General features: G+C 30.3%; 4 protein-coding genes across 4 annotated transcripts; 2 read left to right on the top strand and 2 right to left on the bottom strand.

The window, feature by feature from the left end:
- Positions 1 to 406: 406 nt before the first annotated feature.
- LOC111688831 (inositol polyphosphate 5-phosphatase K) lies at positions 407 to 2,640 on the bottom strand. Its single transcript, XM_023451345.2, has one exon. The coding sequence runs from the start codon at positions 2,229 to 2,231 to the stop codon at positions 735 to 737; it is 1,497 nt and encodes a 498-aa protein (XP_023307113.2). The 5' UTR covers positions 2,232 to 2,640; the 3' UTR covers positions 407 to 734.
- A 316-nt stretch (positions 2,641 to 2,956) lies between these two features.
- LOC111688832 (actin-related protein 8) lies at positions 2,957 to 4,933 on the top strand. The gene is made up of 2 exons (XM_023451346.2): positions 2,957 to 4,095; positions 4,154 to 4,933. Exons 1-2 carry the CDS (start codon positions 3,058 to 3,060, stop codon positions 4,886 to 4,888), a joined length of 1,773 nt encoding a protein of 590 aa, XP_023307114.2. The 5' UTR covers positions 2,957 to 3,057; the 3' UTR covers positions 4,889 to 4,933.
- A 508-nt stretch (positions 4,934 to 5,441) lies between these two features.
- LOC111688833 (putative sulfiredoxin) lies at positions 5,442 to 6,533 on the bottom strand. The gene is made up of 3 exons (XM_023451347.2): positions 6,189 to 6,533; positions 5,877 to 6,052; positions 5,442 to 5,814 (listed from the first exon to the last, which is right to left on the bottom strand). Exons 1-3 carry the CDS (start codon positions 6,250 to 6,252, stop codon positions 5,602 to 5,604), a joined length of 453 nt encoding a protein of 150 aa, XP_023307115.1. The 5' UTR covers positions 6,253 to 6,533; the 3' UTR covers positions 5,442 to 5,601.
- A 1,862-nt stretch (positions 6,534 to 8,395) lies between these two features.
- On the top strand, positions 8,396 to 12,823 carry LOC111688829 (zinc finger protein 157). Its single transcript, XM_023451341.2, has 3 exons — positions 8,396 to 8,988; positions 9,056 to 9,301; positions 10,012 to 12,823. Exons 1-3 carry the CDS (start codon positions 8,638 to 8,640, stop codon positions 11,428 to 11,430), a joined length of 2,016 nt encoding a protein of 671 aa, XP_023307109.2. The 5' UTR covers positions 8,396 to 8,637; the 3' UTR covers positions 11,431 to 12,823.
- Positions 12,824 to 16,062: the final 3,239 nt, after the last annotated feature.

The raw sequence follows: 16,062 nt of genomic DNA, 5'->3' as shown, positions 1-16,062 counted from the left end.
AATAAGACACTTAATTAAAAACGCTTTTAAAATTTTTGTAAACGAAATTGTAAAAAAAAGTTCTGAATCATTTTTTTTAATTGTATAAATTATTGTTAGATCATGCAGAAGATAAAAACTATTTATAGATTTTTTTAAGTAATTTAATACTATATAAGATGAATATTGATCATTTTTATTGTGATTGTAGTCTACATATTTTAAAAACTCATTTTAAGAACAAATTAATGACCACAAGAAAACTTAGATGTTACATACATTTATTAAGCAACATTGATCTGTTCCCGTACTCGCCAGATTTGTAGGTTTTCTAATAAACAGTTTTCTTTTTTCTCATTATATTGCAATAATTTCTTTTACATTTGTAAACTTGTTTCTTAAGGTTGACAATAATCAAACACACAAATCATTATTAAAAACTACAGATTTATTTGTGACACAATTATAATAATTGAATTTAACAAAAGTATGATTCAATTTTTAAAATTAACTTGGTATGTTTGTTGATTAACACAAAGACGTTACAATATTCTATTTTACAACTATATTATAATTTTGTCATTGTTTAAACTTAAATATAAGACAAGGATGGTCTACATTATGAATAAAACTTCCAAAAATATTAGTTAGTTACAACATAAACAAATTCAGCTAAAAACAAAAAAATATATATAACAAACAACTAAGAGAAAAAGCCTTTTAAATGCTTTAACGAAAATTTTAAAATAATGATGTTAATCAACATTGCCAAAGTTAGGTGAAGTCGTTCTTTTTGCGGCCTTAAAAACATTGCTAATGCCCGCCACCGAGGTAACACCACGCAGTCCGGTATTTTGGAAATAAATCAAAATATATTCTTCGCCATCTTTAAGTTCTACATCATCGGCAAAATCCAAACGTACTATTTCCTCATTGGCTTCCTGTTGTCTCCTCAAACGTTCACGTTTATGGCGATGTGAATGACCATGACGGCGTGTGGGACCATCATCCCAAAATGGATCAACTATAGAGTCAGGAGAAGAGGGTGGCGAATCGGCTTGATTAACATACTCATAGGCAACATATTCCTTAAGACTGGCATAGTCTACACGATAGATACCAATCCAGTCATGATCACGTTCCTCAAAGTCCATGGGTTTTTTATACTCCACTGTATTTTCATCGCCAATCTTCCATAGTGTAATATCCTGAAATTCCACACAGGGAGCACGGTAATTGGGATAGAGTTTAATGGTAAATTCACTTGTTACAGGCTTATGATCACTAATATTGTATCCCGGATGGGATTTATAGGCGCATTGCTCAATTTCTAAAGGCATATTAGGTTGACGATTGAGGGGTTGTACTGCATATAAAATACGATCTGTCCAGGCTGGTCTTCTCTTTAGATCATATTCCGAGGTACCTTCTTTAAATTTAAATGTAGGTGGAAAGGCTGGTTTACGTTCGTGTAATAGAGGAAAAGCTTCTTGTGTTACCTCTCTTACATGATTCAATTGATCACGCTGCATAAGTTCTTCCAAAGCTTCCTCCTTAACTACTTTATCGCGCACGGCCTGGGCCGAGTCATCGCCCATTAAACGAAAATTTAAGTCACCAAACCAAAAAACATAATCATGATCCAGAATTTCTCTAAAGCGTGCTACATGATAATGATGATTATCCATAATTTGTTTGAAATCTTCAATACGCTCTTCCAAGTGATGATCATGAGCTGCCAAATGGGCCACTATGAAAGTTAAACCACAGCCATAAATATTAAAACGTATACTAACAGCTCCCTTATTGCCCCATATGCCGCCAAAACCAGTACGAGTAAATTCTGCTTCAATATCACGCAAATGGGCGACATGTACACGTCGTACAAACATGGTTAATAATAAACCCTGCATTTGTTCGGTTTTTATGGCAACATAATCAAAGTCTTTAAGTAAATCTTTTGCTTTAGCCGTCCAAGGATCTTTTTTAAATAGACCCAATACCTGTTGTTGCGGCTGGGCATTGACTTCCTGTAGACCAAGAGCATATATATCGGGTAAATGATGATCTTCTACGGCAGAATTAAGACCCAACAGGTTGCGTAATGAAATGTTGTCTGGAAATCTACTGCCCACATTCCAGGTAACCACATACACACGGTACGTAGCCAATTGTGTGGCCAATGTTGCTTTGTTTGTCGAACATGCTTTAACTTCTGCTGCCAAAAACGTATCTTTTGTTTTCGAATCCATATTATAAAACAATTAATAAATTTAAGTAATTATCTTTCCACTTTATCGTATTCTTGATTAAAATAATTAATTTATTTGTTCGCCTTTTTGATAATTTTTTGTCTTTAACCATATGTTGGTACATACACGTTAACTTTCGTAATTTCTTGTTTTATTATTTGTTGCGTTTGTTTTTTATTAGATTTTATTAATTCATTTATATTGTAGTTAATTTAATTCACTTGTTTGTTTTTTGGTATGTGCTTGCTCATTGAAAAATAAAATGTAAATAACAGTGAGTAAATTAACTAGTTTTTTGTTGTTATTTCTCGGGGTGTTTTTTAATCAAGGCCACAAATGTCAAAATGTGTTTTTCAGCTGTTTAACAATTGTGGTTGCCAGATGATAAGAGTTGTTCAAACATGTTTGTTGAGAAATTGATTTTGTCTGAACAAAATATACACCTGAAAAATAAATAAGTTTAAATTAAACAGGTTGTAATCAGTTTATTAATAACTGGAAGAATTAAAAACCAAGATCTTTTTTCAAAATACAAATTGACTCGGCATTCATTCTGAATCGGTATACTGCGCCCGCGGAATTGATGGTATAAAAAAATATATTTAAACAGTTCAATCGTATTTTTATAGCAATACACATTATTGTTTTATTTTTTTTTCAATGTACATCATTATTCATTATAAATGATAACATCATTATTTAGACAAGTGTCATCAACCTACAGTGACTTATTGTTTATCAATATAAAGAAGCAGTTATAAATATAACGGAATGAATTGTAGGACAACAAAAATATAATAAATTAAATTTCGTAAAAATTATAAAAATGCAGGCACAAAAGATAATTGTAATACACCCCGGTTCTCTTAATCTTCGCATAGGCCGTGCTAGTGATCTAAATCCTTTAACAATACTACATGCTATAGGACGAAGACGTAAACAAACACCACAGAATAACCCGAAATTACAGCATCATGATCCTCTTTTACCTTCTATGCCAGAGAACGACAAACAAAATGAAATTATGCAGGAATTTGAGGAAAGTAGATTGCAAGTATCCCATGCTATACAATCGCATATACCACAACACGAAGAACGCAGTGGTGGACTAAAAAGATTGCGTATTGCCACACCACCACAACAAATTGCCACATTTAATAGACGTACCGTGCCGGAGGAATTGCCCTTGGAGGCAGGTATAAAAACCGAAGATACATTAGTAAAAAAGGAGGCCAATGAATTTGCGGACAATATTTTTGATAAAGATTTGCTCAAAATTAATGTAAATGAAGTTGCCGACTATAATATACATTTTCCCATGAAAAGAGGTGAGCTGAATCTGCACTCAAATGTGGGAGGATCTTTGACATCTGTCCTATCAGATTTAGAAGCTATTTGGTCTTACGCTATACATGAGCGTATGGAAATACCTCGCAAAAGTTTGGTACAATATGGAGCGGTTTTGGTTGTGCCGGATGTCTACAATCGAAGTGTTCTCAGAGAACTGGTGACTTTATTATTAACACGATTAAAATTTCGCGCCTGTTTCCTTCTGCAAGATCATGTGGCCGCCACATTTGGTGCGGGTTTAGGTTATGCCTGTGTTGTAGATGTGGGTGATCAAAAATGTTCCATATCCTGTGTAGAAGATGGTATTTCACAGCCTGATACAAGAGTGCGTTTAGGCTATGGTGGTGGTGATGTAACACAAGTATTTTATGCTTTACTACGTAAATGTTGTTTTCCTTATAAGGATTGTAATATTGAGGATGATTATGATGATGCAGTTTTATTAATGAATTTAAAGGAAAAGTTTTGTCATTTAAATTTAGAAATATGTGGAGCTCAGGAGAAATATTTTGAGGTAAATAACTAGTAATTATTGGTAGAGAAATAATGTTAATATTCGTTTAAAAATATAGGTGTCTAAACCTAAAAAAAGGTTACGTTACACTTTTCAATTAGGTGATGAGTGTGTAGTAGCACCCCTCTCACTTTTTCACACTGAACTTTTAAATATAACTGGCAAACAGCGTTTAGTACGATTGCAGTATCGTTATAGTCAACAATCCGATCCAGAAGACTGCTTTGATGCTGAGTACATAAGAGAAACTGGTCGAGTGCGTAATGGTCGTGGCGATCAGTTGCTAGAAGGTGTCATGCCGGTTACTGGCGAAACTGCCGAAGATGAACTTGTTGTTGTCGACAACTATGAGGTAGAAGAACGTTCTAATAACTTACGTAATACCGAAAAAGATGAAGAGCTTTACTATTCCTCCACCAATGGACAAATTGTACCCCTCGATCTTGCCATTGTGCGCAGTATAGAACGTTGCAGCTCAGACGACATGAAACGTAAAATGTATGGCTGTATTTTATTGGTGGGTGGAGGTAGTAAAATACCCGGTTTCTCTAAATGGCTAGAACAAAAAATTACCCTACAATTATCGGCTACCACTAATCACAATCGATCCATGGATCAATTGCCTTTTGAGGTGAATGTTTGTGTTAAGGAAATGGATGCAGCTATGATTGCCTGGAAGGGAGCTGCAATTATGTCATGTTTAGAAAGTGCTCCTGAGCTTTGGTTAATAGCCAGCGAATGGGAGAAGTATGGCTTACGCATATTACGTGAAAAAGCTACCTTTATGTGGTAAACTTTTTTTGGGATGGTGAAATACATACAAATCAACTATAAAGTACTTAAGTTATAAAGTTTTCAAATTATTTCAAATGAGCTGGGTAAGTTACTATTCACAGTTTGATACATCTAATTTAAATTTCAAAATACTAAGTAGATTGGATAAGAAATAAAGGATATATGTAATTTTCAAAATGTTCTCTACACGATAGATAGATAGATAGATAGATAGATAGATAGATAGATAGATAGATAGATAGATAGATAGATAGATAGATAGATAGATAGATAGATAGATAGATAGATAGATAGATAGATAGATAGATAGATAGATATATAGATAGATAGATAGAAAGATAGATAGATAGATAGATAGATAGATAGATAGATAGATATATAGATAGATAGATAGATAGATAGATAGATAGATTGACAGACAAATAGATAGATAGACAGACAGACAGACAGACAGACAGACAGATAGATAGATAGAAAGATATTTTTACTTTTTAATTTTTATCTTTCAAAACGAACTTTGTTGTAATTTAAAGAATTACTATTATCAAAGATTTACTTTGTAAAAACGAATTTTCTAAATTATTTATTATTTCAACAACGTGTTTAATATTTGTTTTGATTTATATTGTAAAGTTAATTTAAAAAAATATTAGTCATTCAAGCCTTAAATCTATTAACATTCATATGTATGTATATCATGAGCAATATAAATTACTCCAAATTCTTAGGAGTACTTGAACCCATGTAAGTATACAAATCAGATAAATTAGAATTTACTAATTTAGCCTTAATGGTAGGTCTGTTTAAACGTTTATGAGCTTCGAAACGATGACAACCACCAAAACTATAAAAATAATTGCCACCTTTTGAGCCTTTTATCCAAAGTACATCTATGGGTGGTACTTGATCGGAGGATTTTTCATTCTATAAAAATAAATAAAACAATTCAGCAAAAGAATTACAGACACATTTATAAGTAAACATACCTTTATAGTTTCCATTAAAGATTTAACTTTCTCTTCATCCAGCACGGAAGGTATGGGTCTATGTATAACACTCATGGGAACTTCATGTATTTCATCTATGCTAGCTGAGTGAACACTTTTATCATTATAAGAATTTGTTGTAGACATTTTTGTGTTGTTGGTATTTTTAAAATGTTCTACAAATGGAAAAAATAAATAACTTTAGTACGATCACCTTTGAAACAGACAAAATAATGAAAGTGTGTTATTGGAATCTCTTCTCCTTGGACAACCCCTTGAATATTAAAATATATTAAAAAAAATATCATTTACTTGTTTGTTTGCTAGCGAAAGCTCGTCTGCTCACTTGTAAAACCAAATTTGTAATGATTTCCATTCAAAGACCGCTTTATTCAACTGCTGCTGTTTTAAAAATACATAATATCGTACAGTAGTATAAATAAACACTCCTAGAACTTGTTTTTGTTGTTTTGCTGTTTTTTGTTTAAAAAGATTGTTTTTAAAATTTATACTTTAATAACAATTCTCTACATATATAGCAATCGAGAGTGTTAGCAAGGTGTTAGTAGAGCATACAAAATAGCTATTGGCTCCGTTGTCATAGCCAGTATACCTCACCACCTCCTGTTAATAAACGTTGAACTTTTTGGAATAATAAAAATTTAAATATATTTAAAAATCACAGTGCAATGATAAACTCCTGTCCAATAAAATTTTAATATTTATATGAGTAGAAAACAAAAAAATAAAATTGCGTTTTGTTTTTTTTTATTTTTTTGTTTATTTGTTTTCTTCTCTAATCAGCTGTTAGTATAGGTTGGACGAGTAATTTACTCTACCTCTCTTGCCCTTGGCTAATGAATTTTAATTTTTCAAAACCCTATAGCTGGTCAATAACACCAGTGCCAAAACAAAGATAGAATGTTTTCTGAGATAACTTGGAAAAAGCTTTTTGTTAAATAAATTAAACAATAATATGTTTGCTAGTGATAAGCATTTCATTTTATTTTATTTATGAGTTTTTAGAGATATATATATATATAATTGTGGAATTACATAACTCTTTTAAATACAATTTAAGATGAACTGTTAGTATGTATTTTCAAAAATGGTAATAATGTTATATATTAAGAGATATTTTAGAATTTTCATAGCGACTATTATATGACTACATAGGTACTGCATAGAGGGAATGTGTATCAACATTTTTTGCATTATCATTGTATGATGGCTATTACTCATCGTCAAAATAATAATAAAATACTATATTATACGTCACTAAAAAGCTTTAGTACTATATTGTTTCAGTAATTCGCTTAATGTTAATAATACAAGTTTTAATCGAAATATAACATGTCTTAAATACATTACTTTATTATATTTTTTAAAAATAACGATCGGTAACATCGGTTCCAAAAGTTCGGTTACTTTATATGAATTTCACCATATGTATTACATAACTACACTAATTAACATTTACTTAAATTGTAGACTAATATTATAGAAAAAATCCTTTTCATTTCATCATGCATGCATGATAAAAGTCTACTTCCTAAACTAAAAGCAGCGCCATTTTCAAACTCTTTTAACCTGGCAATACCTTTTGAAAATTTATTGGTTGTGCATTGTTGTAAAGATAACTGAGTCGAGGAGATTTTATGATCGCCGTCACATTGTAGGGATGATAGCGACGGGTCATTTGCCAATGGCGATTAATCATCAAATCTGGTAGCTTTTCAAATAAAATACATGGCTGTTTGACAAACCAAAATATATGATAGGTCGTTAAACAAAATATGTTTGAGGGAAAAATTCAGGGATTTTTTTTCAATTTTACAAATTTTTCTTCATTTGATCTGTAATTTTACATACAATTTAAGTTTGTAACGTTTGTAAATTGTCTGAAACGAATGTATGGTGATTTGCATTGAATTATCTTGCATAGTTTTCGAGAAAATTACATCAGAATGTGTAAAAATGCGTATTTTTTTGTTTTAAATTTTGAATCGTAACTTTTCCCAAACTGCTTAGGATAATAGTGAATATTTCCGTGAATTTGGCTGACTTCCTTTGCTTAGTTTCAACGTTAGCGCGATTTAGGCAGACAGACAGACGGACATAGCTAAATCGACTCAGAATTTGGACCCAGAATATATATACTTTGTTCGGTCTCACATGAATATTTATTGGTGTTACACACGGAATGACAAACTTATATATACCCTCTATCACCACTGATGGTGGTGGAGGGTAGGTGTAAAAAAGGATAATTTGTCATTATTCCGCTGTAGCAGTCCAAAAAGTACCCAAAGTGTATTAATAAAAAGCAGTCAAAAGCCTTTGCTTTATCAACTCTCGAAAATCATTAAAAAAAATTCAATAGGGTCCAGGTTTATGCCACAATTTCACGCATTTAAAATTACAACTTTCATTACTATTGAAAATTTATAAAACACAGTGAAAAGAAATACGGCATAAAGCCAAGCTGCTGCCGAATATTTTATTATCAGCCATCGCCGTCTTTAATGTTTGTCGGCTCCGGTTTCTGGCAGTAGTATTAGAATAATACTATTACAAAAAAAGAAGCTGTGGTGGAAAAATTTCCTTTGGAAATAAATGTCAAAGAAAAATTGCTGAAAACTTTATTACAAACGATAAGAAATAGTGTATATGTCGTGAAAAACTGGGACAATCAACGAAAATTGTATAATTTCTGCAAATTATTTAACAATTGGAAGCTGAAAAGGCATTTTCCAGCAAAATGAGTGTGCTAACATATCCACCCACAAACGAAGAGGAAATATTTCGCCATTGTACCAAAGAATGCGGCATCATAACATCTACAGAGGATCAGCAATATTTTGCGCTTGGATGCCTAACATGTTCGGAGAAATTTCTGTATTTCGACGCTTTCATAGAACACATGCAAACAATGCATGTGTCCTATGACAATAGTAGTGGCAGTGTTTATAGCCGTAACTCAAACAATGGTGAAAGAAGTAAACTTAAACGACGTCTGGAAAATGATAGTGAAGAAGATTTGACGACAATGCTACTGCCACCAGTGGTGATGATTAAAGAGGAAAAAGTAGATGAGGATGATGATGGAAATGTTAGTGAATTATAAGTAGTTTTTTTGTGTTAAGTATGTTTTAATATTTGTTGTTGTTTTTCTAAAGGGAGCTGTTATACAAAATGAGCCTTTGGCTAACGATGATGATGATGATTATACCGGAGGTTACTACAGTGTTAAACAAGAACAAACAGATCCGGAAGTCAGTATGGAAGTTGGTGATTCCAGTTATATGGGTGACTCATTTGGTAGCTACAATGATGAATATGCCGGTGAGGATGATGACCTAGAACAAAGTAATAATGGTGATGACACCAACTATGATGATTTAGTTGAAGAATCTTTATTGGAGGTAAGTTTGAAAGAAGTTCTTAATTTAACATCTTAGTTAGATTGTTCTTTTGAAATATTAGAATTTTAATATTAGTGTTTAAATATTTATTGCAAGAAATTGCATAAAATTGCACAGTGGGTCAGAATCGAAAGTACAAAATTTAAAAGGGTATATTTAAATAAAATAAATTGACTTTGATGATAGGATCCACATTTCTTTCGGTTCTGGGAATAATACATTTCTGGCAAGTAGGGAACAAATCTAAGTTTCCAAACTGATTTTCGTTTCCTGATCATGAGTTTAATTTAGATAATCTGTCCCAAAGTTGAAGTTTTGATAAATGTAGGCCAAATTCAGAAAGACATAGTAGCAATATATTCAGATATTTATACAAAACATCAAATTTTATCCAGATCAGTAAAGCCAAACTTAATTCAGATATAGATACTAGGATTTGTATTATATAAAATATATTCCCAGAATCTTTTGTGAATATACTGATATATTTTGAAATAACATGAATCTGATTAGCTTTCAAATAATAATGGTTATTATAATGGTTATTATAAATCCATGAATTTTATTATTAAAAAATGTAAAAAATAGATTACTGTGGAAGAAAACGAAATCAACGAAATCTTTATTCCATTTTCTAAAATTTTTGAATATAACTTATAATTTTAAAAATATATATATTAAAACAATTCTGTATTAATTTCAAAATACAGAATACCGCCTCTGTTGGCGTCACCAGTCATATAAAAGATCGCAAAATGATACAATTCCTAATTGACGCTTATCGTCGTAATACATTTCTGTGGGATCATCGTCATCCACAATTTCGTGATCGTGTGCGACGTAGTCAATTTATCGACTACATAAATTCCGAATTCAAAAAACGTTTTAATCTTACTCTCGCTAAAGATGCCGTCACTCGAAAATGGGATAATTTACGGACGGTATATAAACGTGAATGTAATCGTATGGCATTGGAAAAAACAAACGTCAGTACATTGTGGTATTTTAAAGAATTACACTTTCTAAATCGCCTCTATGGTGGTAATCAAAAGATATCGGATGCTGTTGTTAAGGAAACCGTATACCGCAGACGTTATTCAGCTTTATGGAATGATATATCTACCAATAAAATGCTACAGTTACTGAAATGTTATCCTTGCTTCTATGACAAATACAATATAGATTATCGTAGTAAAGAGAAGCGTGGAGAAGCCCTTCAAAGAATGGTCAATGAATTGGTAGGATATATAGATGTAACAACTATACAAATTTCCAAGCGTATCTCACAATTGCGTTTTGATTATTCGAAACAAAAACAAGAACGTTTAATGTGTGAAATGAGTGGAAGAGCCTTTTCGCCCACATACAGTTACTATGAAGCTATGTTTTTCATGGATAATGATATAGCACCATTCAAATGTGAACACTGTCCCATGATTTTGAATTCACCACGTGAATTGGACACACATTTGCTAACACACCAGCATAAAATACAACAGCAACCTCATCCTGTGTCTGGAGCTTCAGCATCAAAACTATATCACTCTGGAGTAGGTGGATCAAATATGGGTGGTTCCAACTACTATTGTCCAGTTTGTCAGCTGGGCTTCAATGATTTAGAACAATACACACGACATAAGCAAATACATCCTGCTCTTAAAGAAGTTAAATACTACTGCGACTTGTGTACGGCCAGTTTTCGTGAAAAGAGCAATTTTGACGAACATATGCGAAGGCATAATGACGAACTTCTATTGCCCGATTTAACATCTATGAACCCGGATGATGGTGAGGAAGAATTAATAACAGACGACAGAATAGCCAACAGTTCACCCACACGATCAGATGATGGACGCGGTTTTCGCTGTCACTATCCCAATTGTGCTAAACAGTTTAATACACGCAACACTATGATGGATCATGTCAAGTCACATTATAACGAGGAGGAATTCAGCTGCGATATTTGTGGTAAGGTATTTAGATCTATTAAGAATTTACAAAATCACAAACAAATTCACGATGCTGTTAAGAAATATATTTGTAAAATATGTGGTTCAGCTTTTGCCCAGGCGGCTGGTTTATATTTACATAAACGGCGACACAATAGACAACAACTAGAACGTACTTAAGCTTTTAAATAATTTTTCTTAAAACTTATCATTCAATCATTACTGCTATATATTACTTTTAGTTTTTGTTTGATTTATTTTCTAAGTGTGCACAAGAAATTTATGTAAGAATATATAGGCCTTATTCGTAAACAAATTTAAAATTTATTAAATGTTTTAAAAAACTAAAATTTTATATAAAAATTTTGTTAAAAAACTTTCATAAATTTTAAACTTTATTGTGAAAGAGGCAAGTAAGAGAGTATTATAGAACTCTAGAAAATATCAAGGACAAACAAACATTCTATTTATTCTATTTATGTACTTTTTTTTATTTATTGATCCTAATAATAATTACTTTTTTTGTTATAAAAGAACTGTTGATTTTCAAAATGTCTGTTTAAGAAGATTTGTCTGAATGTTTGTCGACAAGGTGGAATTAAGCTTAACTCCATTTGGGTTTTTTATTTGTAAAGAGATTAAGATATATTTGATATAAAGAAACGACTTAAATAAATCTAATGTTTTCGGTGTAAAAACTATTTTTCCGATTTCTTTCAAAAGTAAAACTTTTTGCTTTTGTCCTTATGTATGTAAAAATAAAATGTTAAATGCAAAACATGAATCTTCACAAAATTATCAAAAGTGGTACATACCTGCTAAATTCTTCGTTTAATACCTATAATGGATATGAATGTTTAAATGTATATATAAATAATTTATTTTAATATTTTAATAATATAATTTTTGTTTTTTAACAAAACAGCGTTCCATTGGTGGTTTTGTTTGCCTCCACTTTAGAACTAGGTAATTTAGAATAATTTATTGTGATCATTACAATTTCCACCCAAATTGTCATCAACTGGTTATATCTAGGGATTTCTTTTTATATTTCTTAACATTTCGTTAATAAATCAAATTAACATGTCTCATTAAACGCTATTTCAAAACAAATAATTGAATATAACCAAGTCTGTGATGAAAATCGATTAATTAATGAGAAAAACTATCTTTGAAATTCAACAACAGTTCGTGTATTATTGTGAAATTTCTTGATTTTTACTACACTTATTTTTATAGAGAGATTTTTTCTATTTGCGAATGTCAACAAAGTATGTATTCAATAGTAGGTACATTTCTGTTTGAATACTATTGAGTAGTATTCCCTAGTACACCTGTAGTACTCAAATTTATAATAAAAATCTATCTATTTGTTGCTAGTGGGCAAGTGTGAAAAATTTAATACTTTAGTACTTTTTGGTGTTGAAAAGACCATATGATAATCAATTACCAGGCTATAGTATAGTCTATAACATAATCTATAATATAGTCCAGTCAATAGTCTAGCCTATTGTCAAGTCTATATTTTAGTATATAGTCTAGCCTATAGTATAATCTATTGTCTAATGTATAGTTTAGTATATAGTCAAGTCTATAGCTAATTCTGTAGTTTAGTCTGAAGTCTATAGTCTAGTCTATTGTCTGGTCTATAGTCTATAGTCTAGTCTATTGTCTAGTCTATAGTCTAGTCTATAGTCTAGTCTATAGTCTAGTCTATGTCTAGTCTATAGTCTAGTCTATTGTCTAGTCTATAGTCTAGTCTATAGTATAGTCTATAGTCTAGTCTATTGTCTAGTCTATAGTCTAGTATATAAACTAGTTTATAGTCTAGTTTATAGTCTATAGTCTAGTCTATAGTCTAGACTATAGACTAGACCATAGACTAGTCTATAGACTAGACTATAGACTAGACTATAGACTAGACTATAGACTAGACTATAAACTAGACTATAGACTAGACTATAAACTAGTCCATAGACTAGACTATAGACTAGACTATATAGTCTATAGTCTAGTCTATAAACTAGTTTATAGTCTAGTCTATAGACTAGACTATAGACTAGACTATATAGTCTATAGTCTAGTCTATAGACTAGTTTATAGTCTAGTCTATAGTCTAGTCTCTAGTCTAGTCTATAGTCTAGTCTATAGTCTAGTCTATAGTCTATATAGTCTAGTCTATAGACTAGTTTATAGTCTAGTCTATAGTCTAGTCTATAGTCTAGTCTATAGTCTAGTCTATAGTCTAGTCTATAGTCTAGTCTATAGTCTAGTCTATAGTCTAGACTATAGACTAGACTAGACTAGTCTAGACCATAGACTAGTCTATAGACTAGACTATAGACTAGACTATAGACTAGACTACAGACTAGACTATATAGTCTATAGTCTAGTCTATAGACTAGTTTATAGTCTAGTCTATAGTCTAGTCTCTAGTCTAGTCTATAGTCTAGTCTATAGTCTAGTCTATAGTCTATATAGTCTAGTCTATAGTCTAGTCTATAGTCTAGTCTATAGTCTAGTCTATAGTCTAGTCTATAGTCTAGACTATAGACTAGACTAGTCTAGACCATAGACTAGTCTATAGACTAGACTATAGACTAGACTATAGACTAGACTACAGACTAGACTATAGACTAGACTATAGACTAGACTATAGACTAGACTATAGACTAGACTATAGACTAGACTAGACTATAGACTAGACTATAGACTAGACTATAGACTAGACTATAGATTAGACTATAGACTAGACTATAGACTAGACTATAGACTAGACTATAGACTAGACTATAGACTAGTCTATAGATTAGACTATAGACTAGACTATAGACTAGACTATAGACTAGACTATAGACTAGACTATAGACTAGACTATAGACTAGACTATAGACTAGACTATAGACTAGACTATAGCTAGACTACAGACTAGACTACATACTAGACTACATACTAGACTACAGACTAGACTACAGACTAGACTACAGACTAGACTATAGACTAGACTTTAGCCTAGTCTATAATCTAGTCTATAGTATAGTCTATAGTCTAGTCTTTAGTCTAGCCTAGAGTCTAGTCTTTAGTCTATAGTATTCTAGTCTATTCTATAGTCCGTACACTAGGTCTGTAGTCTAGTCTATATCTAAAAAATTACTATTTATATTATAATTTTAACACTTCATGCCTGCTAGTAAGTTACCTATGATTCTTTAGAGCGAATAGGAAAAAAATTTTACTTCTCGAAAAATAAGAGTTGAAAATCTGCAATTTTAAGTATTTTCTAAATGAATTCACTTCTCTTTCTAAGAACACTACTCTTTATAAAAGTTCAAAAAATTCAATTTGTGTACCTTACATCTCAATAGAAAATTGACAAATCAAACGTGAAATCAAATTTTCTTTATATTAAATTTAGAACAATGTCTTAACTTTCGATACTCGAAAATGATTTCTTTAGAAAATTCTGTGTTTTGTTTGTTTTTTTATTTTTATTTGTTTTAATTTTATATTTTTTAAAATAATTTATAAATGGAAATATAGTAAAAATAAACTACAGCATTTGCTTCTTTTGTCGTTTTATGTACTTGTTAAGATAAGAGATTATTATATATATTTATTTATAATGGAGATTACTTTAATATCATAATTTATACTACCCGTTTTTGAAAAAAATAACTATTGTTTTGCTTTTATTTTAAATTTAATATTCATATAGAAAACTTTTCATGAATATATAAAGAAAAGTTATTTATGATTATTATGAGTTTAAAAGTCCCCCTCCCACAAAGGCAGTTATTTATTTAATTACTATGAGAAGTTGTAGCAACTAACTTTAGAAAAAACATTCCAATTCAAATATAAAAAACTTGAATTAAAAATCTGTAACTATAAAAGTAATTTGTTTTCCAAACAAAAATCTTCTCATATAATTTAGTTTAAAATAATATTAAAATAACTGTAGTAATGCATAAAATATAAACTAACCCTTTATCTACAATTGCAAAAAACATATATATGCGTTTTTTATTACAATAACTATTATATATAAATAATATAAAAAAGGTTAAAACAAAATATCTTTAAGATAAACTTTAGAAAAAGAAATTAAAAAAAAACAATGTATTATTTAATATATTATTTACATGTAATTTATTTAAAAAACAAAACAAAAAATCCCTCACTACACTATTTTTTATCTAACTTATTATTAAGCTGATATTTTAATTCTACAATAAAACACAAACACCACTTGTCAATGTATTAAAACGGAAAACAAAATGATAAACACACAAAATTTTAAATAATTAAGTAGTTGCAGTGTCTTATTGTATTAATATTTTATGTTTTTCCATAATTTAAAAGAAAAAAAAAAGAAATTTATTAATAATCAATTGTAAATTAAAACAAAAAAATATTTAAAATTAAAAAACATTTTATCATTGCATAACAACGTAATAGATAAAATGCTTAAAAATACAAAAAATAACAATAGCAACTAATTTATAAGTAAACTATTTAATAAACAAAAATTAATAATATAAACATCATATTTATTAAAATTAATTTTAATTTCTAATATCGTATGTATTTTATTGTTTAAAATGTTTTAAAATGTCATAAGGATTCCAAAAATATATATATTGGGGGGTGTCTATAGCTTATTTTTCATAAAAAACCAAAAAGAAAAAAATCATTTGCCATTTTAGGGTTAATAAGGCATTTTATTTAAGCTAAAAATTTCACTGAAATACCAGGCTCTCAAAATCAAGCAGCAGGGTGCTTTTATTATTTTTGATTTTTTTTCTCCAGGAA

Source organism: Lucilia cuprina, chromosome 3 (genome assembly GCF_022045245.1).
Source record: "Lucilia cuprina isolate Lc7/37 chromosome 3, ASM2204524v1, whole genome shotgun sequence".
Taxonomy (NCBI): domain Eukaryota; kingdom Metazoa; phylum Arthropoda; class Insecta; order Diptera; family Calliphoridae; genus Lucilia; species Lucilia cuprina.
The sequence above is the reverse complement of the archived record's forward strand: the minus strand, read 5'-3'. Positions and strand labels throughout refer to the sequence as shown.

Excerpts from the sequence above, each read along its gene's own strand:
- LOC111688829 (XM_023451341.2), top strand. The coding sequence starts at position 8,638 with ATGAGTGTGCTAACATATCCACCCACAAACGAAGAGGAAATATTTCGC. Across the intron at positions 8,989-9,055 it reads ATGAGGATGATGATGGAAAT|GGAGCTGTTATACAAAATGA; the intron begins GTTAGTGAATTA and ends GTTTTTCTAAAG. Across the intron at positions 9,302-10,011 it reads TTGAAGAATCTTTATTGGAG|AATACCGCCTCTGTTGGCGT; the intron begins GTAAGTTTGAAA and ends TTCAAAATACAG.
- LOC111688832 (XM_023451346.2), top strand. The coding sequence starts at position 3,058 with ATGCAGGCACAAAAGATAATTGTAATACACCCCGGTTCTCTTAATCTT. Across the intron at positions 4,096-4,153 it reads CTCAGGAGAAATATTTTGAG|GTGTCTAAACCTAAAAAAAG; the intron begins GTAAATAACTAG and ends TTAAAAATATAG.
- LOC111688831 (XM_023451345.2), bottom strand. The coding sequence starts at position 2,231 with ATGGATTCGAAAACAAAAGATACGTTTTTGGCAGCAGAAGTTAAAGCA.
- LOC111688833 (XM_023451347.2), bottom strand. The coding sequence starts at position 6,252 with ATGGAAATCATTACAAATTTGGTTTTACAAGTGAGCAGACGAGCTTTC. Across the intron at positions 6,053-6,188 it reads TTTCGCTAGCAAACAAACAA|AACATTTTAAAAATACCAAC; the intron begins GTAAATGATATT and ends TTCCATTTGTAG. Across the intron at positions 5,815-5,876 it reads CTTTAATGGAAACTATAAAG|AATGAAAAATCCTCCGATCA; the intron begins GTATGTTTACTT and ends TTATTTTTATAG.